Here is a 22,760-nt window from a genome sequence, read left to right as displayed (position 1 = left end):
CACAGCAGGGCCGTGGGTGTAGACATGGTGGCATCACCCACAGCTCCCTGCCTTTAGTTGACTGTTTCCTTCATGCTCATTCATGCTCTTGTGTCTCCTTGCGCTGTTCTTTTATTAGTTGCCCCTAGTTTGGACCAGAACTTATAGGCAAGTCTTTACTTGCTGTGTTAAATTCTTATTACTTAGGTAACAAATTGCCACAACTTAATAACTTAAACAATAGAGATATTATTGCATAGTTCTAGATATCAGATATATAAATTGGATCTCAGTGAGTAGAACTAAGGTATTGGCAGGGCTGTGGTCTAAGCAGTCTGTCCTGCTTCATGGCTTTGGGAGTTCCTTTTGAGCCAGTCTCATGCTGCTGTCCTTAGGGTTTGCTCCTGCCTTCAAGGACTCTTAGGACCCAAGTGCACTCCTTCGAACGGCATAAAATAACTTTCTTTCTTTCTCTCTCTCTCCCTCTCTTCTCCTCCTCCTCCCTCCTTTCTTCTGCCGCCGCCTCCTCCTTCTCCTCCTCCTCTTCCTCTTCCTCCTGCTCTTATTTTTTTTGGTAGCGGGTAGGAATCTCATATTAAGAACTTGTTTACCAAGCTGGACTGGAACTCAACAGGCTTCTAGGACTTTACTCTATAACCTCAAATACTCACATATTCCCATGTTAGAATGGTATCCAGCTTGCTGACATATGCAATAGATTCTTACCAGCTGTCAGCTACCATCGTCTAAAGTTACTGTAATTACTTGTCTCTCCTTGCTCACTTTACCAAGTCCGCAGTGGTCCAGCCCTGTGTGCATTCCAATCTGAGGAAATCAGAAAACTCGCTCTGTGTGTGTGTGTGTGTGTGTGTGTGTGTGTGTGTGTGTGTTTAGAGGAGAGGAGGGCAAACTCAGATTTCTGTTCTGGTAGTGGTTTTGTTTGCTTTTTAGGCTCTGGTGCCATATAATTGATCCCTTTAAATGTCAACCCAAAGGTATTTATCCCCTTTAGAATACTTGCAGGGTTGTATAACCAGCACCATTGTATCTCCAGAGATTTTCTTCTCCCCCCACCTCTTCTCCTGGCAACCACTTAACTGCTTTCTGTTTGGATTTGTCCTAGAGGGGACATTGAATATAAGTGGAATTATGGCCTTTGTCTTTAACTTGATACGTTATTTTTGAGGCTTATCCACGCTTTAGCATATATCGATAGCTTTTCCCCTTTTGATAGCTAAATGTTCCTATGTATACACACATATATGTAGCTCATCTATTCCTCCACTTAAATGAGCAGTTGGGTTGTGAAATGTTTCTACCTTTTTGCTATTATGAAATGGTGCTGCTATAAACACTTACATACAGACTTTAGTTTTAGTTAGTTAAGTGAGGGTCTTCCTCTGTGACTTAGACAATTATGGACCTGGAGGTCCTCCTGCCTCTGTTGCTTGAGTGCTTGGTTTATAGTGTGAATCCCAGTGCCCCGTGGCTCTCAAGGTTTTGTGTGGTAAAATTCATACAGTTGTCTTGGAGTCATATGGCAATTCTGCTGCTTATGAGCACCTGCCCAACTCTTCCACCAGGGTTCATTCCCCATGCTGCGCTGGTTGTACCAGTTTACACCCCTGGGCATCAGTTCTTGCTTCTGGGAACAGGAGTCAACAATTTTAAACTCGCCACCACTCAGAGTGTGGGGTGGGGGGGTTGGTATGGTTTGGTTTGGTTTGATTTGGTGCTAGGCTTATTATTGTTGTTGTTTTCAGTTTTTTGTTGTTGTTTAGTGTGAGGTTGGTTGGGTTAGGTGGCTTTTGTTTGGTTGTTTGGATATTAGAGCCAGGTTTCATAGAATGCAGTCCAGCTTCAAACTCAGTCTGGAGCTAAGAATGTCCTTAGTCCTCCTCTATTGAGGAGTTTGAAACTGTAGACAGAAATATATGTATTGAGGATTTGAAACTGTATACACAAATATATGAAATGTAGGAAAAATCAAATATCTGACAGCCAATGTATTAAGAAGTTCCCTATACTAAAAGTGCTTTCTGAGAATGAAAAAAAATTGGTAGCATACAAAAATAATAACTTTTCTGTTTATCCATATCCTTGGAAACTCAGTAAAGGTGATTAGTTTGGGAATTTCCTAAAAGCCAACAAAAAAAATCTTTTCATGGGTAATAAAGAAGTTAAAATGTATATTAATACAACAACTTACCATTCAGAGTTGGGGGTCAACTTGTTAATTAGTACTTTGCCTTCAAATCATGTTGCTTTTGTGCCCTTTGACTAAATAGAAAAAAAATGTCAGCCTTAATTATTATTTATAAAAGCCTGGCATGTTCACTTTGCATAGTAAAAATATGACTACATCCTTGAATAGGACACTCCAAGACATCCAATGTTTTCTTCTTTTCCATTAGAAAGAGTGAGTGGTACCTCTGCAGACACTACAGGGAGGGAGAAATCCTTAATGGATGCTGACAAAAGTAGCCAGGTCTTCATCTTAGGCAATAAGATGTACCTTGCAGTCACACAGGAGCAGCAGTAAGTGCGATGGAGACACTGTTGCTGACCCCCCATCCCAACACTGGCCTGCTTGGAACTCCCTGCATGCTTAGGAGTCCACTTTTCTTGCCAGCACCGAGCTGGTTTTGCCCTCTCCTGACTTAAGCAACTCAGAATCCACAATTCTGTGCCACTGACTGCACTCCATATATTTGATGTCTTCTACTGCATCAGAGATAGGGGAAGAACATAAATTTGAGAATAGAACAGACCTGATCAGGATCTCAGACCGTCGCTGCCATTTATCAGCTGGAAGATACTTGACATACTACTTAACTCTTTTGGGCCTTTCTGTTTCCACGGGGGGGGGGGGGGGGGAAGAGGCATGAGGAGATTGTATAATTAAGTGGGATGGTCAGTTGCAACAGAATATTGAATATAATAAGGACTGTGAGCATGTAGTTCTTTGAACAAATTCAGCCTGACCATCTTCTAAATACTAGACACACAGCCATAATCACAATAGACCACGCTGTGCCCTAAGAAGGTTATATTCTAATAAGACACACATAAGTGACAGTGAATAAAAGTCATAGCCAGTCATAGCAACTCCAGGAAGAAAGGAATGCAGGCCAGGCAGTGTTGGCGCATGCCTTTAATCCCAGGGCTCGGGAGGCAAAGGCAGGCTGATCTCTGAGTTCCAAGTTAGCCTGGTCTACAGAGTTCCAGGACAGGAAAGCCGGTTGCAAAATGAAGGTGCAGGAAGACTTTTGTGACAACATTGCCAGCAGCACCTGCTCACATTCCTATTTTCATTGTGTTTTATTTTTTTGTTTTTCATCTGATGAAATCTGTTTTTTTATTTTTATTAAAATATAATTGTGTCAGTTCCCAAGTCCCTTTCTTCACTCCAGCCCCCCTCATGTCTTCCAGCCTCTCCCATGTCACCTTCCACTCCCTTTCACAGTGATGGCCTCTTTTTCTTTGATGACTATTGTTAGATACACACATACGCTGAGTCCACTTAATGTGGCCCATGTACCTGATTATAATTTTAGGGCTCATCCCTGTAGAAGCTGATTCCCCCTTTCGCAGTGGTCATCAGTTGCCTACGTTATTTGTCTAGAGGTGGGACCAGGTCAGAGTGGCCCTTCCCCACTATGATGTCTGTTAATATTGTTGTCACTCAGGCAGCCAGCTGTTTCATTGAGGTGCATGGTGTAGTTTCTGTATTATCTCTGAGAGAGAGAAATACAGTGTTCCTGACCCTCCGGTTCTTACAGTCTATGTGGCCCCTCCTCTTCTCTTTTCCCTGAGCCCTTGGTGTAGGGGTTGTGTTACAGATACAGCCGTGGCACTGAATACTCATGTTCTGTTGATGTCTGCATCATACCCAGTTGTAGTTTTCTGTAATGGTCTCATTTGCTGTAAAGAGAAGCTTCTCTGAGGGTTAGAGATCCACTTATCTGTGCTCTAGTAAAGTAGCAATAGTACGTTCTCTTCTAGGATCCATGACCCACTACCAGGGATTTGATTTCTAAGACTAGGCATGGTTTCCTTCGGCCTCAAGAATTTTAGTTGATAAAATAGAGTCAGTAAGTTATTTGGTTTTTTTTTTTAATCTGTAGCTTAAAATATAAAGTTGCAATACAGAAGCTGTAAATTTGTATTTGTTTTGAATAAATATCTCTTTGCCTTGGAAAAGTGGAAGCTTTATTGCAGAAATCATTCCCAAAGGAAGGATATTTATTGGGCTGGCAGTTGTGTGGTCACACTTTATTTAATTATCATAATCACCTTCTAAGTCCATGCTGAACTCAAGACAAGGAGAATGCTAATGTCTGTCATTTATGAAGTGCCAGCAAGGGAAGGTACAGATGCTTCGTCATTTAATCCTCACAGCTAACTTTATAAAGTAAATATTATGTCTCTTAATTACAAATGAGGACACTGAGATTACATGGCAGACAGCTAACAGTAGCAGAGCCAGGACTGAGTGGTTTCAGAGCACACATTCACTCTTCCTGGCACCCTTTTGCCTGTGGTTACCTCACCACCATTCTTCTTAACAATCATTTTTAGAAAACACTTTATCATAGAGTAAGGTTGTGTTTTAAATTCAGTGTACATATATATTATGTACCTAGGATTTGATAATGTTCACTTCCACTGTTTACTACATTGGCCTTTGTCTTTTTTCAGTTTTGTGTTCATTTCTTTTGTGGTTGTGTTGTTTGAACCCAGGGCTTTCACACATGCTACCCGAGGACTCTACCAAGTAGAGTCTCAGGCCTTTTTAAAAATTTTTCTCTAATGTATTACATCCTGACTGCGGTTTCCCCTCCTGTCCTTCTCACCTCAGTCTTTCTCTCTGACTTCCCCATCCCACCCCACCCCACTTGACCCCTGTCCACTCCCTCCCCTCAGAAAAGAGCAGGCCTCTCAGTGACATCAACTAAACAGGATATAACAAGCTACAGTAAGACAGGCACACATATCACATCAAAACTGGGCGCAACCCAGTAGGAGGACCAAGATCCCACGAGTAGTCAGCAGAGTCAGGGACAGCCCCCTCCCCACAACCCCCACCCCGGTCCCACTGTTAGGATTCCCATGAAGTCTCCACTCTACCACTAAGCTACACCTTCCTGGGCCTTTTTTTTTTTTTTTTAAATATAAGGTGTTTTAAAACCTTGAAGTAGCTGGGCCTGGCAGTTAACTCTTAATCCCTGAGCCTCCACTTCTAATGGATGTTACAGGCTATAATTTGTACCTATAATCTGACCCACCCAAGACTTTTAAAATTTGTTGAGCAACTGTTTTTCATTCAAACAGATTATCTCCCTAAACACAGAAGGCACTGTTTTTGGAGCTGATACTATAATGCTAGTACCACCACTGCTATATATACTAATACTGTAATACTAGTACCACCATAATTCTGGAATAATGCTATTGCCAACAGTGCTGTGTATATACTAATACTGTAATACTAGTGCCACCATTGTTATATAAGAAACATCTACTTTTTGTGTATTTTAGCATTTCATCTTTACAGAAACCTTAAAGATAGTTTCATCCTTATTTTGAAGATGAAGAAGGTGAGACTCAGTGATTAGTAAAATATTTAAGGTTAAATAATATGTGGAAAAAAGTCAGATACCTGAATCTGTGCACTCCAGAACCCTGCATCCTCATCCTCCACAGGAAGACAGTGGCACGCCTTGTCAGCACTCCAGAAGCTAAACCTGGTATAGTGAGCAGGCTAGGTTAGTAGTTACTAATTTACATACGAAAAATTATGAGTTTCCTTCAGTCCCATGAACACCTTGATCAAATGGTGATGGTGGTGGCATGATATAAATGACTACAGTACTGGTGCTGTTTTGAGATTTGTGCTCTAAAGTGAAGGGGGATGCAACAGAAATAGAAGGGAAAGAGGAGGCACTTGCAGAAGGTCTGGGAAGGGTGTGGCCATTTTAGATGACTTTTTTGGATGCAAGCCTTAAAAATACAAACTTATGTGACAAGCTGTTTTGGCGATGAGGAGTAATATGGTCACATAATATCTTGACAAAGCATAGATTATAACTTGCTCTGCTTCAGTCTTCACCCAATATCTAGACCCAGGACTAGACCACAAGGAAAGATTCACTGGCTTGGCAGCTTTTTCTGTTCACTATTCTGTTGGACTCGCAAGAAAAATTATTATATAAGTTTTAAGGGAAGAAGCAAATCATAAAATGTAAGGGTCAACCAGATCAGCCACCATTTAGCAGTCAATGGACCCACCACTGATTGCCTCTGTCTGTGGCCTTGGACTTCGTCTGTATAAGGATGAATGTATCTGAATTATCTGGAGAGCTGTGAAAACAGAGTGGCTGTTCCTATGCCCTAAGAGAGCAGATCTGGGTTGGAACCTGGAAGTTGGAATTTCATGAGCCTTAGGTAGTGGTCCTACTTCTGTACCGAACATGGGGTCTACTGGTCTCCTCTCTGTCGTTTCCTACAGCATGCTGTATTTTAAACCACTGGTAGCACTGAAATCAGAAGATTTGAACCATATGGTTCTCTTCCAACTTAGTGGGACCTTCAACCAAACATGTAAGCTTTTCTGTTGCTTTGTTAGTAAATGGTTCTATGTAGCAATAGATGAATGAGAGAATCGATCTAATTTCTGAGAAACCGATTTTGAAAAGAATAGCATACAAATTATCAATGTGTAAAGATTCTGTTTTGACAGAATCGTTAAGAACAATATAGTCTACCTTTATATAAAAAATTAAGGAGGAGTATCTCATTTTACTCTTTGCCCATAATGAAGAGGAAATGCTCCATGGAGAAGAGTTGAAATCTAAACATCCTGTGAGAGAGCCTCATCTTTTTTCCATTCATTAATAAGTCCATCTTTAAAGATTTGTCTGTGTGTGTATGCATGTTTCCAGAAGAGGAGCTGAGGCCCATGGAGCGAGGGTTAAAGGCACCTGAGCTGCCTGATGTGCTCCAAGCAGTACTCAGGTCCTCTTAGCCACTGAGCTAGCGAGCTTGCCAGCCCCTGGAAGTTAATTTTTTAAAGAATATAAATGAAGAAGAAGAATAACTTAGAGCTACCTGGGCACCTGACCCTCTGAATTCTTTGCGGCCATGGCTCCAAAGAGAGAGAGAGAGAGAGAGAAGGGAGAGGGAGAGGGGAGAGGGGAGAGGGAGAGGAGGGGGAGGAGGAGGGGGAGGGGGAGAGGGAGAAGGAGAGGGAGAGAGGGAGAGGGAGAGAGGGAGAGGGAGAGAGAGAGGAGAGGAGAGGAAGAGAAAGAGAAAAAGGGGGAGACCAATGTCTGTAAAGCTTTCAAAATAGCCTTTCCTGAGGGATCAGGGAAACTGTGGGGCCCCCAAATCTAAAGATGGATGGAGATGCCTGGGGCCTGAGTCAGTTAAAGCCAGGGAGAAAAGTGGCTCTTGAGTAATGTTGCTGTTTCATTTGGTATAGAGTAAAAACCAGAATATGCAATGAGCCCAGGCACCAGCTGTGGCATGGATACAGATGCAGGGTGACTTCTTCTCAGGGACATCTCTAAACCTGAGTGACCCACTCAGTGGTGAGGCTAATGTACATTAGCGTACATTTTAAACTGTGACCCTTTTGTCTCTTTCATAGGTGAAGATGAGGATGAATTTGAGAATTTTATGCTGCCTCTCACAGTCTCTTTTGAAACAGTGTTACAAATATTCAACAATAACTTTAAACAGGAAGAAGTAAAGGTGAGTTTTGTTTTCATACATGAGGAAAGACAAGTTTATTCTTTAACACCAGAACAGGCATTTGTGTATCTGTGTACTTGTATGTATGTGAGTTTCAAACCCACATCTCTAAGTAATATGCTTATGAGTTGAGCTTTAACATAAGCTTCTCTAGTTTCTGATGCAAATAGACTTTGAGGTCAGTGAGTGTGGCCAAGGACAGTCACTTCACAGTTAGGTGGTGCAGATGTGTCTCCAGTGATGCTGTCTGTAAGAGCAGAGTGCCCATGGGCACATGCTTTAACCATGCTCCCACCTACCCGGCCGACTCTGTGTCTCAGCGTGTCTGTATAGATACACACATGTGCCAAAACCCTACATCTCTGAAGATTTTTAAACAAGAATTTCTATAAATCAGGACTTTATTAAATGGCTAGGCATATGTGTATAAACAGGAGCTGGTCTTCAAGTATTGCATCCTTAAAGTGAACAAGTGATTAGGGTAACTGATGGCTAAATAAGGCTTTATGTGCCTGTGGGAGCCATATTAGGATTGATTTGACAAGTCACTTCAGCTGTGGCAACAGTCATAATATCTAAGACAACATTATGTTTTATTAGTAAAATCCTTAAGTGTACCAAGCTGTTTGTGACAAAACAGCCCCATATTTTATGGGGGGTGGGGGGGATGGGAACAGGAGCTTTGCCAAACAGAAACAGTATCTCCTGAAATTATACGACATCAGTGCTATCGCAAACAGATAAGCACTGATTATTAGTCTTAAGAATAATAACTACACTTGAGAGAAGTAGGTACCTTTGTTGGTGGTGCCCTGGTCATATGTTATTGTTATTTGAAATACATTAAAATATTATCCATCTTTCATGGCTTCTCTTTTCCTCTCTCCCTTTTCTCTATCTCATATATATACACAAACAAATACCATCAAATCAACTAGAAAAGGGATAACCTTTGGTGATATTTATATAATTCTGAGGGGAAAAATTATGGAAATATTATACCTTTTATTTTAAAATAGAGATTTTGAACTAGATATCATTAAATTTTTTTTAAGTAAATAAGATCTCAATTTTTCTTTGTTTAAATGGTCTTCCTAAATTCTGTGTCAGTGACCAGTCAAATTAACTGTAATTTTTAGATGTCTTCTAAATTCTTCTGACCAACAGAATCTTTATAGCTTTTTAGTAGCCATTGTTGCCTCTTATCAAAAGAATCAGTGATGTTGAAAAGTGCCATCTTTATAAAAATTACATTTGTCTCATTTGAAGATTTCATTATATTCCACGCCTGTTTGGATGTAATTCCATCTAGTTTGATAGAAACCATCTTCCTAGAGTCATTTTTAATGGAGTTCCAGTGATATATCCCTAAACTACCGAGTTCTTAACGACCCTGGAAAGTGACTGCTTGATTACACTTTAACGGTATTTGCAAATAAAATCACAAGTAATTAAGGGGAAATCTCCAGGCTTTTGAGCAAGTTTGATGCATGATAACTGCCTGATTCAGCTTCATCTAGAGTAATGCTGTGTAGGCAACAGCTACTGAGATCAATAGCAACGTAATGATAGTGGCAGAATTAAGTGAGTAACCTGAGCGCTGCCTCAGAATGCATGCAGCTGCCACGAACCAAGGCCACACAGTGCACTCCTCGCTTCCGTCCTAAATGTTCATCAAAAGACGCCCTGCAGGAAAATGGAGTTAGATGCTCTTTATTGCTGATCGTGTCTCTTGCCACATTTATCAGGGAAATTGGATTAGCAGTTGGCAGCTGCAGGTAGACAAGATTCTGCAGTGATTAAATATGCAGCTTGGCTGCATTTGTTGTGACAGACCTTTAGTAAATTCTACTGTAAGCACCATCTGTCTAATTTGTATGAAGAAAACTTGGTGCTTACAGCTGCCGGTAAAGAACAAAGTCTGTTGCTTTATCATAAACAAAACTTTTGTACTAAATGGTCTTAAATGTAATTTATTAGGTTAAGGCTATTTTTTCTATCATGGTGAATAAATAATACATGCAAAGGTGCTTTCAGGTCCTTCATTCACACGTACTAGAAATGAAAACAGTTCTGTTTTGTTCTCTAGTAAAGTATTCAGTATTCCAATCCACAGGAGGTGATGCTGCTAAAATATTGTTATGAAAATGCTGTAGGACTGCCAAATTCATTTAATTTGCAACCTTACCAGGATCATCTAACTCTCTATTTATAGATATTTTTCAAATGCAGATTTTAGGTTGAAGTTGAACATTAAGTTCTCTCAAACCAAAACACTGTGAGGAAAGAATGCTGAGAGGCTCTTATTTATGACTGTGCTTTCTTTGCTTGGTCCTAATAAAATTTAAGTGAATGGTAAATTTTTGTCTTTTTTTATTTTTCTCTTCAAAATCAAAGAAAGAAAGGGGGGGTGGAAATCCGGGTTCTGGGATATTATTTCAAAATGTCTCTTGCCTCCCACCCCCATCATTTTATAGTCAAATATAATGTACTGTTCCCCTTGCCCTGGCATAGTTTTCAATTCAGCCATGACGTCACGGGTTTTAAGGAAAATGAATGAAAACTTCTCGGAGGAAGAGGAGCAGTTAAATAGAACCTGCTATCTTTAGTCCCTTCGTAAAAACTCCTCGATGTTAAATTATTTAAAATCCTTGATTTTCAGCATGCGCACATTAAAAGTTTTCGCACTAAGTGCCAAATGTTGCAAACAGCACTTTAACAGAATGATTTTGCTTTGATCCCTGTAGCAGTTCCTGAATAATTTATCACAGGTTATTGCCTTAATTCTGGAGAGGGATAGAGCAATAAAGGCAGATGAAAACACTCCAGTTGAAACACCTTGGGGCCTGCTCATTCCTCTGACACGGCTCTTTTGTTGGAACTATTTAGAGGTTATTAAGATGTGTCTCCAGAATTAAGAGTATGCTGTAAGGATGAAGACAGCCATCTTAATTCTAAAGACAAAGCACAATGACCCTTCACCTTCTTTTTCTTTGTTGTTATTATATAGTAGAATTATGAGGATAATATTATAGCTGCCCCAGTAGTGCCACTACAGTAAAGGGTCTGTCAGCCTTCCCATTAGAAACCCTGTTTGGGGGTCAGGGTGGAAGGAGCTGCGCTTCAGCCGTTTCCCAGCCCATTCGTCTCACACTTGGCACACAGACAACTGTTCACCATGCTGCCGACTGAAGCTCTCAGCAGTTTCTTCTTGAACTCTCCAAAAACGAATCCATAGGACTAGATCACTAGACTTACCCCACTTGTCCAATGCACCTCCGGTATTTATTGGAGCCATCACCTTCTAGATCTGTCTACCCTAAAATCCCGGGTTATTTGCTAGCTCGTGTGAGCTCCTGGTTCCGGCTGTCTGTCTCGTCCGAGAGCTGAGTATTGAGGAAATTCTCCTGTAGCTTTTATGTATCTGTGTAGATTCTGTGCTGTGCTGAGAGGAACGCTATTTTTTGAATGTAATGAATCTCTTCCATTAACATTACACTTTATTGCTTGAGTGAATCTAAACTTATGCTTACTATATACTTTCTTTGCTCTGAAGTAACAGTTTCCAAAAGTAAAACATTAGTATAATTTTATGGCCACATTTTACTGTATTAAAAAGACAATAGATGTGCTTATTTGGAGAGTTTGTATCAAGTTAGTACCTTTAAGGAAGAAAAATTCTGATCAAATAAAAATTAACCTTTTGTGTAATGACATTTTATTAAAAGCCCTTTATATAAGGCAAGAAGTAAAATTCATGGTTTTTATTGACTAATTTAGAATTGAATAGTGGGTCTTTCATATGTATATGGAGATTAAAATCACTTGAAGAGTAGCCTGTGTAAGTGTACATAATAAAAATTTTTAAAAGCACTTCAATAGATGGCAAAGCCAAGTAGAAGCCATCTTACAGCCTAGACAGCAATCAGAATCCAAGTGTTCAGAGAATAGATTGTTTTAGAGGCTGCAGGAAGAAAGGAAGCTGAGAAAGAAGACGAGTTGGTGAGGAAAAAAAAAAAAACTGTATAATAAGTGGAAGCTACGTGAGTCATTTTAAACAGCAAAAATGAAATTAGGAGTTTTTATATTCAAAACCTTGGGTTTCTGTCATTCTGTCCAATCAGTTAAAAGTAGAAATTGAGTAGTTCCATAGACAACATCAGGTACATTGAATCACCATATAAATAGGAGGGGCAGTGTGTCTGACTGAAAATTATGATTTATTACTTAGAAATGTTCATCGTAATAAAGATGGTCAGAATTCATTGCCTACTTGATAACTTAGGCTTTTTACTAAACAGGTTTTCATTTATTACCAAAATCAATCTGAAACGGTCCCGAGACCATTTTTTGGCTTAACACTTCTCCTGAAACAGTATATTCAGAAATCACAGTTGCATATCTCAAATATCACACCTCCTTGTTGGGCAATTATGTTTATTTGTGCTCTTTGCTATGACATTCTAGCATCTGTTCATGGGTTTTCTTTTTCTCTTCCCAAGCATCATCCTAAGGACAGCTTAATTAAGAGTCCAGAGTATGAGTCAGATCTCCTTTATTCATGTCAAGGGGGTTTGTTTCGCGTTCCCTTCTAAAACCATTTATGAACCACGATTACTAGTTGTCAGGATAGTGCTATGCATTTTTGCAAACAAATATATCCCTCACAATAGATTTGTAGAATGGACATAATTATAGGTAGCCCCTGTGATAGATTTGGACATTAAGACTGATTAATTGCCTTGTCTTTAAGAATTAAACAAAGCTAGAGTTCAATTCCAGAGTCTTATGACATTGAATACAGAACTTTTTTTCCTTACATTGTTTCCTGACTTGAACAGTATGGCTGCTGTTCTGGTTATATCATAATCCTGTAGGTCACCTGGACAGTTTTATCTTATCCTGAGTTAATGCAACTTTTTGGGGGAGATCTTTAAATGCCAGTGCAGACTAAACTATATAGTGGAGTTGATTTGAGTCAAGTCAGTCAGTTGAGATTTGCTATTAAATAATATCTAGATTACATATCTTGTGAAATTATGAATCCTGCTCTTTTTTTTTTCTAATTTGTCAGTATTCGGTTACAAAAAGAGTCTCAATGTGTTATACTCCTGGAATTAAGATTCAGCTCAGTTTATAAGAAGCAAAGTGGAGTTGCTCAGCAGATTGATGGTCTGTTTATTAAAGAGCCTATGGTTTTCTATGGAAAGGGATCTAAGCGAGACATTTTAGCTAATGAATCAGAATCAGATATGTGGTCATTATTGCCTGATTATTACTCCATCTGCTCTGCACTAACGTGAAAATCAATTACTGTGTCTCTTTCCCACTGACAGCGTATGTTGATCGGGCTGGCAAGAGATCTTCGAGGGATTGCCTTTGCACTGAACACAAAGACCAGCTACACCATGCTGTTTGACTGGATGTATCCTTATTACACTGTGACAATACCAGCTCTGTGCACAGAGGGATGCCAGGCCCCTCTCTTTCGTTTAATAGTGTGGCGCAGTAGGGAAGAGGAAACAAAGCTAAATGAACTAATGTGTAATCAGCTAAAAATTACAGCACAGTGGCAGCAGTGCAGATAACTGAGCGCAGCATTTGAGACCCGGCTCACAGAGGTCACTTTCTTGATAGATACCATTAAATATTGACAACTTGAAGATCACTTCCCCAAATGGTTGTTTATGTTACAGGCATCAAGTAGCTAATATTTGTACTTGGGGTCAGTGATTTGTACATTGTGATATTTTCTAAGGAAACTCGAAGTCTCTGTTCCATCTCGATTAGCAGGGTTAGTTTATCCTTGAGATTTTACTCACAGTGGTACAGTTGAGTCATCATGATGAAGATATTAGTGATCATGAAGGGGGGAGGAGAGTTGTCATTTGCTATAAAATTTGAGTTTGCTGTTACTAAACTGTAGTGTAGACTAGTGTAGACAGGAGGACAAATCCCTATACAGAAATGTCTTGTCACATAAGAATAAAAAGAGACAGAATAGGTTTGAAATCACAGCACTTCAATTACAGTGTAAACCTCAGCCAATCATTCTATTTCTTGGACACTTGATGTCATCATCCAGCAAAGGAGACAATCCAGTACCCTAGCTTACTGTGACCTCTAAGATAAGTAACACACTCTGTCTGGTGTCTGACACTTACCCAGTGACCAATAAACATTTATTAACATGTTAAGAGTACTCTATGAGTCATCTTTAATCCTAACAAGAGATGACTGTTTATACAAGTCATTGAAGTGTGGTAGCGTCATGTTCTTTATATTTAAAACCAGCAGCCTATAAGAAAATTCTACTTTAATGTAAATGAGGAAAATACCTAATAAAAAAATATAAAAGAAAATCTACTTTAAAGCAAAATTACTTGTTTTATGGCTTTCTTTCTTAAAACAGTATCTCATTTGCCCAGTTTTGCCTCAGACTTGACAGAGCCAAGAATAAAGCTAATCTCCTGGTCCTCTTGCCTTAGCCACCTAAGTATTGGAATTACCATGCCCATGCCCAACTTAATTTATATTTAAGTGGTATTCTTGTTTTATTTAAGCTTTTTTTATCCAAACTTTATATGTTGTAAAGGAAACTTCTTAGAAGCAGTGGTTAGTGACTACCAAAGCTATGCCCCAAAACATAAGAGCTGAGCATGTTTTAGAGAGAATGCTACACATTATGAAATTTTTAAATGCTACTATTTAGAGTACTGGCTTATGATTTTTAGTTGGTATGGAAACCCACTTCCTCATATTTATTTTCTTAAAGATCAAACAATTAAGGTTTTTTTTTCATGGTCTTGAAGAATCAACTATATACCATATATGTGTGTGTGTATGTGTGAGTTTAAAGATTATAAATTTAATCATAATCTTAAATTCATCCACAATGACCATTTTATTTCTCTAAACACCCAGTTCCAAAGGCAAAACTTTCATTTATTTGGAAAATCATAAGAACCCACTTTTGGTACAATTTACATGAGACCAGTCTCTTAAAGGTAGCCTGTCCAGCAGTTAGGAGGGTTTTTTTTTTCTTGTTCACCAGTTGTAATAAAGAGTCAAGGTCAGAAATTTCCTTCTGTGTCAACAAATATAATCTGGTTTCCATTTCAGCATTTGTCCAGCAGATGGCAGAAATGGAAAATCTTGGGACTTGGTGTTTTATTTTTTAAACTCGAAACTGATATCTCCTCCCTTTGACCATAGCTGTTGAAGTTATTGGGGTCAGGGGCAGAGAGCAAGGTGTCAGTTATGCAGTAAGCGATGCTACATTGCCAAATGCAGTGGCGTGCTACTGGCCTTGCTTATAATAATTGGGTTTCAGTAGCAAATCAGCTTCCTTGGGAAAAGGCCAAAGGCTTTTCATAATTGTATTGACAACAAAATGAATATGATAAATGGTGTTCATTCAGTTGAGACAAGATTTATAGTTTTCCTTTGGGCAAAGGATGAAGAGCAAATATTTATAATAATAGTAAAATTTGTTTAAAAGTTATATTATTTGATCATTCAAAAAGCTTTATTAAAATATTTTGAAATAACTTTTAACAGTTTCAGGTGATAAAGTACAGATTCTTTCTAAAGTATTCAAGTAATGCAAAAATGAATAAGTATATGATTTTTAAAAAATACAGATATGAAAGTCATTTATTCTTCCTGAAATATTGATATGTCAAACTGTCAGTGAGGATCCCACATTACTGCTGGGGAAGTTTATTTGCCTTTTATCCACATAGATGTGTGTTCTTTAATTTGTTATGCAGTTCTTAGCTTATAGAACAAACATTCCTGTTAAGAGCACATGTCATCGTAAAGTCAAAATGCATTTTATTTATGGTGATTGTTTGATAAAATGCTATTTCCATGTTTAGCTATTTAATTCACAAGCATCTCTGTGAATGCCTTAGCCATGGCATTAACTGCTGCACGAACTGCATGCTTACCACTGCATCTGTCCCAAGCTGCACACACTGCATGCTTACCACTGCATCTGTCCAAAGCTAAATGGCCTGGGACTTCACAGCTACCATCTTGATAATTTTTTTCATGACTTGAGAATTCAAGCAGGAAATCATTCGTTTACACCTTTGCCCCTAAAGTAAGAATGCAGCAGTAAGAAAACCGCACATTATTCAAACGTTTCCTAGGTTGTGCTTAGATGAAGGTTTCAGATGACCAGAGGGAAACTAAAATATCCACATGTAAATATTATTTCCAGGATTACTCTAATTTCCAGGATGTGGTCAATCATTGAGCTCACACAGGCAGGCAGTACTGTTTGTCAGTGAATATAAACACAGTACACAAAAACAAAGGAAGCAATGACCAAAATTAACAACCTTAAACTCCAGCCTTGTCTCACTGCCTCACAGCCTGTGGGTCCTGGGTAAGTTAGTTGGAGTCTTGGAGTCACAGTTTTACTCCCATGACCCAGGGTTAATCACCCCATCTCACAGCTCCCGACTGTAGTGTGTGGGACAGAACAACTCCTTCGCTGCTGTCACTTCCCCTCTTAAAACAGTTAGCAAGGATGTGGGCTGCGTATCCATTCAGCAAAGCTGGCTTCCGTTGCGCAGTGTGCTTGGTTTTCTGAACAGTATAGGTTACTGAGACACAATTCTTTTTGTTTTACACTCCAGATTTTTTTCCCCTCCCAGTCCACCCTCCGACTGTTCCACATCCCATACTTCCTCCCCACCTCCCTGTCTATTCTTACCCCTAAATGAACTTTCAGTTCAAAAGAGTCCTCTGCATGAATGACTTACAAGAACATATATAGAAAGCTGTAAATGTGGTCAGGAAAGGCTCTGTAAAGGTGACCATGTAACACTGAGTCTTGCTAGGTTAAGTAAGACTAGACCCTACGAATTACAAGGGACAGAGTTTCAGGTGATCATTGTTTAGGGGAAATAGTAAAGATGCTTCGTTAAGACACAGCTTATTTCATGGCTAGAAACAGGTTGTCCAGGACCCTTCACTATCAGACTCCAAAATGGATATTCATATTCTTAGGCAGTATGAAGCCTGAAGAATAAATTCTGGTAGCTTTGAGAGACCCACATAATCAGAAGAATATCTTAAGAAGAAAATAATTGGCAGTATATGTGAACCAAGTGGGACTGCAAAAGGACTAACCCTGAAGACCCACTGTGAGGCTGGCCTGCTTTGAATGTGTGTTTTATGCACAAGAAATACAAGAGTACATTGCTGCTCTTCAGAAGCATACAGTTCTGTGGGCATGCAAAAGAAACCCTACCGACCAACCAATTACACGTGTGTTATAACAGACACATGTGACGGGACCACAGGAACATTTGTGAAGAGTTTACTAATACTTTGGTCAAACTGAGAGAGATTTCTTAGGAAACCAGAAGTTGCACTAAGATTGAAAGATGGATTTCCAGCCATGAGAGAGGAAGGGCATCCCGAAGTCTGTCCCCTCCTGAACAAAGCACAGGTGTTGGCATGTTGGTGCTGCATCTTAAGCCTCTGCACACCAGGCTCCTCCTCTTCTGGAACCACAGCCCCAACCCTGAGTCCTAACAATTTTAATGAAAACATTTATGTTGTCATAGGTATTAGAATGCTTTCTTACCTTTTTATTCTCTAGTTATATTCATTGGTCTATTTTGTGTACATGCGTGCTCTTTCCCTGGCACACATGGAAATTGGAGGACAGCTGTGGGCGTTAGTTCTTTTCCTACACGGCAAGGGTCCTGAGCATGGAGCTCTAGTCGGGGGCACCAGAAGGGCCTTTACACAGTGAGCCCTCTGGCTAGCCTTTGCATTTTCTTTCATACTATTAAATCCAAGAAGGAAATAGTTGTGGTGGTTTTTCTCCTGATTCTGTTTTTGTGGTGTAGCATATTCAAACTACTAAATCACAGGATGGATGAATGAGATGTGTGGGTTAATCCTGGATGGATGCAGATCCGGTGCCTGCCAGTTCCTCACATTGTCATCGGGTGTGCTAATGTCACCATTGGTGCCTTTGATTGTTCATTTATCTGATGTGGACCTTTGGTTCTCATTGAGAAGTCCAGGTGACAGTAATGAGATCCATGCCTTTCCTACCTAAGGGCTCCTGTTCTCTTCCTCCTGCCTATATGTGTGTAGTCCTCACAAGGCCACTGGAAAATTAAAGCTGGGTTTTGATTCTCACTCTGTAATCTGAGCCTGGCCCTCTCGCTCCGCAGCCCTTTAACCTCCCTGCTTAGTAGACCTCTGCTCTGCTTCCCAATAATCGCTCATTCTCTCTGTGGCAGTCACCTCTGTCAGAAGCATATTAGAATTGTCACTGCTCTCATTCCACACAGAGAAGGGAGCATCCCCTCATATCCTCTGCTCTTAGCCCAGTGTGAATACCGTGTACTTTAAAAACATCACGGTGCTCTGTCTAGAAAGTAGTTGGCACAGTGGCCTGGGTTAGGTTTTGAGGTTTGTGTCTGTTTCCTGGTGATGCTGGAGTTTGTGCCTGAGCTGTCTCTTTCCAGAACCGGAAGCGTCCTTTACACACCTGCCACACTGATTAAGTATGACTCTTGAGCATAAAAACCATATATTCTATTTCTAAATCAGTCCTTAACACAGTTTATAATATGTAGCATCTCCTGTCTATTAAACAATAACAAGTTTTTAATTCTTGGAGAAAAATAGTAAACTATTTGACAGTTCAAAGGAAGTTAGCAGTCAAGCTAGTTTTTTCTTTAATATTCATGTATGTGTATATGTGAATGCATATGTGCACACATGTGTCCATGTATACACATGCATCACAGTGCATACATAGATATCACAAGACAACTCACTCTTTCCACCATGTAGGTTCTGAGGCTCAAATAGATCTTTTGTTATTGTTTTTTATTGAGCCTACTCTTGACTTAAACATACCCACCCCCTTCCTGGCCTCACTCCCTGCTCCTTCCTTTGTGTTATTTTCCCCATGTATCTTTACGTTAGTTGTGGCCTGTCTTATTAGAATGTAAGTCCCGTAAGGGCAGGAGCTTCTTAGTGTTTTGTCACTGGTCATCCCTGGAGACTTTAGGACAGCGTGTTTGAGGACGTCAGCACGTACTTGTTAGAGAAGCTGCTTTTGTGAGTGCAGCCTGAGTTCAGGGTCTCTCTGGGAACTACTGCTCTCCTGCTTGGAGGGCCACAGCACTCCTCGGACTTTGGCAGGCTTATTTTCACTTTTACAGAGTGATTTCTTAGAGCTCAGCATGAAGTGCAGTTCAAACAATCATAAGGCACTTCTACCATAGGCTTTGCAGGTTCACAGGTTTACAACAGCAAATACTGAGCTCTGCTTTGTATAGAGCCTGTACATAGGAGAAGACACTGGTTTCTGCACTCAGAGAGCTTGGAATGGAGAGAGGAATTCTGTAGTGGGGCTAGCACAGTCATACATAGGCCTTTCCCAACCCAGGTGGGCTAGCAGTATAAGTGGTGAAAAACGCTTTCAGGAATCATTGTCAACTGTTTTGGAATATGAGGAGCACATGGTCATTAAGAAGGAGATCCTAAGGAAGTGTGGATACCAACCCTTTCCAAGCTTACAGAACAAGCAGTAACTACAACCAGCCAGCCCTGCTTCTCAGACAGATGTAGTCAGGAGTGCTCATTGAGCATAGGCAAGGAAGAGATTGATGCCATTTGACAAGATAGGAAAAACATCCCAGAGACATGAAACATGAGCTATGTATTGAAAGATGGGATGAGGCAGAAGGAAGCAATGTACAGAAGGAACATGACCACTGGAGTCCAATGGTTTATTTGCAGGGATTTGCAACAAGCCAAGTTCCACATAGAGCAGAAATGGAGGGATTGGAGGCAGAAGAGCCTCTATGTCTTGATGAGGAACTTGACTGGGATGCAGGGGCTGGGTTTATGATGAGCTTTTCCACCAGGAGCTTTGTCCAAATCACGGCAAGAATTGGTGATCCCATTCAGCAGTCCCATTCCACAGCATTCAGTGTGCTGGAAAGAGACTTGGCAGCTGTCGAAATGAAAGCGTCAAGCTTCCTGCTCTAGTTTGAAGCTTTAATCCATATTTCTATGTTTGCCAAGAAGGAGGCCCAGTGTGGTCTGAAGGTCCAGCAGAGATGATGTTTTGCATTCCTGGCTGGGCTCAACCAAGTGTGCACCCCTAGTGTTAACAAGAATGCCTGCAGGCAAGGCATGGTGGCAGACACCTGAGAAACAGATGCAGGTGGATCTCTGAGAGTTCAAGGCCACCTTGGTTTACCTGACAGCCAGAGTTACACACTAGGAGGACCAGAGAGAGAGGGGATGGGGGGGGGGGGGGCGGAGATTATTGTACTGTGCTTAGCAGCATTGGCCTTGGGTGGATTAGCACTAACACCATCTTACAGAACTAATAAATGATTTAGTACCAGGAAGATGATGCATTACTAGCAGCCCAGAGCTTTTATACAGGGTAACTGCCCAGATGTTTCTTGTAACTCCAGTGATAGCAAAGTGAAGAAGCCAACTACTTAATTAAAAATAAATAAGTAAATAAATAAATAAATTGAACACGTGTAAGTGATCTTGAAGGTGGGGTGGGTCTGTAATAGTTACTGTTTCTCTGTGCTTTTGTGTTTCTTAATTTTTCATACTAAAAGTTTCCTTCTGAGTATAATACTCAGAAGCCCCAATAATAATGACTCATATATTTTTATTTCTCTTGAGCTAAATTTATTTCCTTCCCTATAATATTAAGCATAATTCTTTAAGCATATTACTTACCTGATATTTAAAAGTATATCTTTCATTTATGCTTAATATCAGGAATAAAACAATTTAACTTATGGAGAAAAAATAAGTTCAAACTTTGTGACTACCTCAAAAATTTACCTGTATAGTTAAATAGGGTAATTAATACAGTTGCCATTATGCACCAAACAGAAGAAATGTGGGCTTCTGTTTGTTTGCTTACTTGCTTTAAACTGCCATTAGTTTTCAGCAATATGGTTTTGTTCTTATTTGGGGGATGGTACCAAGGACTTGTGCATGTTAGGCAGGTGGTCTGCTACTGAGCTATATTCCAAGATCTTAGTCCTTCCATTCTTTAATAATGTATAAAAGATACCCAGCCTATCTCCCAGTTCTTCAGAGAGCTATTGAACGGTGGTATGGAGAACCCGCATGTACTACTCCAATCTTAAAACTCTTGGCAGAACTGATGCAAAACAGGTAAGCAGCCATGACCAGTCCACAGAGCTTGCATCTGCCTTGTGTGTATTGTTGTAACTTAGCAGCAGCACAGGGCAGAGATCAGTGAAGCCGACTGATAGGAGCTTTGAAAGGAAGGAACAAAGACTTCAGACTACTGTAGGCATGTGAGGCTGAGAAGAAGGAAAGTGGGTAGTGCACTTCATAGTCAGAAACATTGGGAAATGGAAAGAGTTGAACAGCTTCAGCCACTGTCGTTTAAAATATTCAGAGTCACAAGATGGAAAGAAAAAGGCAGTTATTGTTTTTACTATTTTTCTGCTTAGCTACAATTCTGTAAAATTTTAAATAAGGAAGAAATGTGGGCACTGACTGCTCTTCCGGAGGTCCTGAGTTCAATTCCCAGCAACCACATAGTGGCTCACAACTATTTGTAATGGGATCAGAAGCTGTCTTCTGCTGTGTCTGAGGACAGCTACAGTGTACCCACATACATGAAGTAAATAAATCTTTTTAAAGCATGGCCTGCAGCTCGGTTTTACCCTGTGGCTGAGTTGTAGCAGTAGCTCAATTAGTTACTCTTAAGTGAGAGATGGAAAAACATATATTTTCTTTACTTTTTTTTTGAAAGCTCTTTGGATTCTTGTTTTTGTTTTTTAAGTTTTCTCACGGGTACCTTAAATATTCAGAGAAAATGGGCTTTGTATTTAATATTAGAAGCATGGTTTGTTATTGAATATTGATATTTAGATATAGATAGATAGTATCAAAAAAGCATTTAATACTAAGGAAAAAATAGTATGCTGTGTTATAAAGCATTTTGTGTCTGCCATAGCAGGTAATTATACATGGCACAAATGACTAAATAATTGCCATATAAAAATTTTTATTTCATCAAATGCTATGTATAAATTTCTCTAGAACTAGTGTGAATATCTATTTACATTTTTCTAATCAGATATATCGTACCTAATAATAAATTAATTTTGAAAAGCAGCACTTGGTTTTTTGTTTTGTTTGTTGCAAAATTGTTTAAAGGCATTCCATTGTATCTTAACAGCATGGCTGCAGGGCATGCCTGAGTCAGCTGAGGCCAGAGAGGAGGCTAAAAGCCTGCATGACATCAGAATGGCTTGTCTGTCCCTTCCTCTGTTCAAATTGTTCTCCACCTGTAGGGAGCCAGGAGAACTGATTTTCTCAGAACTTACAGAGCTTGTTTCTCCTTAGCTCAACTGAGTACAGTGAACAGGGATCTGGAATTATGGAGTGTGTTTGAAATGCATTCCATTTGTGAGGTGACCCTGGACACACTTGTGCATTACTAAAAGTCCTGTTACTCTGGAATTTGTTTTAAAGATATGACTCACACGATGGGACTTGGGAAGTTTGTAACTGTTGTTTTTAACTAATTATCCATCAGTCACTTCTCCATGGAAGGAGAAAAGGTAGAAAATCTGTGATGTAAAATGTCAGGATATTATTTTAATAAATTAAAAAATGAACCTGCTGGGCGGTGGTGGCACACGTCTTTAATCCCAGCACTTGGGAGGCAGAGGCAGACAGATTTCTGAGTTCGAGGCCAGCCTGGTCTACAGAGTGAGTTCCAGAATAGGGAGGGCTACACAGAAAAACCCTGTCTCGAAAAGAAAGAAAGAGAGAGAGGGAGGGAGGGAGGGAGGGAGGGAGGGAGGGAGGGAGGGAGAAAGGAGAGAGAGACAGAGAGACAGAGAGAGAGAAAGAAAGAGAAAGAGAAAGAGAGAAAGAAAGAATGAACCCTTAGATCAACAAATAGTAAAGAAATTATTGTAAATATTTTATCAGTAGCTTTTCAATTGGAGTGGGTC

General features: G+C 39.9%; 1 protein-coding gene across 9 annotated transcripts in view; it reads left to right on the top strand.

The window, feature by feature from the left end:
* The window catches only part of Ranbp17 (RAN binding protein 17), a 301,991-nt gene that overhangs the window by 203,284 nt on the left and 75,947 nt on the right, over positions 1 to 22,760 (top strand). For 8 of the 9 annotated variants that reach the window (NR_110973.2, XR_003949486.1, NM_023146.3 and 5 more), the window contains 3 exons: positions 7,631 to 7,734; positions 13,071 to 13,159; positions 20,830 to 20,937. Coding sequence is in view for 6 of the 9 variants with exons in the window: in NM_023146.3 (NP_075635.1) it covers positions 7,631 to 7,734; positions 13,071 to 13,159; positions 20,830 to 20,937 (301 nt within the window). In the remaining 3 variants the exon portion in view is untranslated. Of the gene's footprint in view, positions 1 to 6,490; positions 6,583 to 7,630; positions 7,735 to 13,070; positions 13,160 to 20,829; positions 20,938 to 22,760 lie in introns of those variants that run through there. The other variant, XR_380976.4, reaches the window with a different exon arrangement.

The sequence above is a fragment of the Mus musculus genome, chromosome 11 (assembly GCF_000001635.26).
Source record: "Mus musculus strain C57BL/6J chromosome 11, GRCm38.p6 C57BL/6J".
Taxonomy (NCBI): domain Eukaryota; kingdom Metazoa; phylum Chordata; class Mammalia; order Rodentia; family Muridae; genus Mus; species Mus musculus.
The sequence above is the reverse complement of the archived record's forward strand: the minus strand, read 5'-3'. Positions and strand labels throughout refer to the sequence as shown.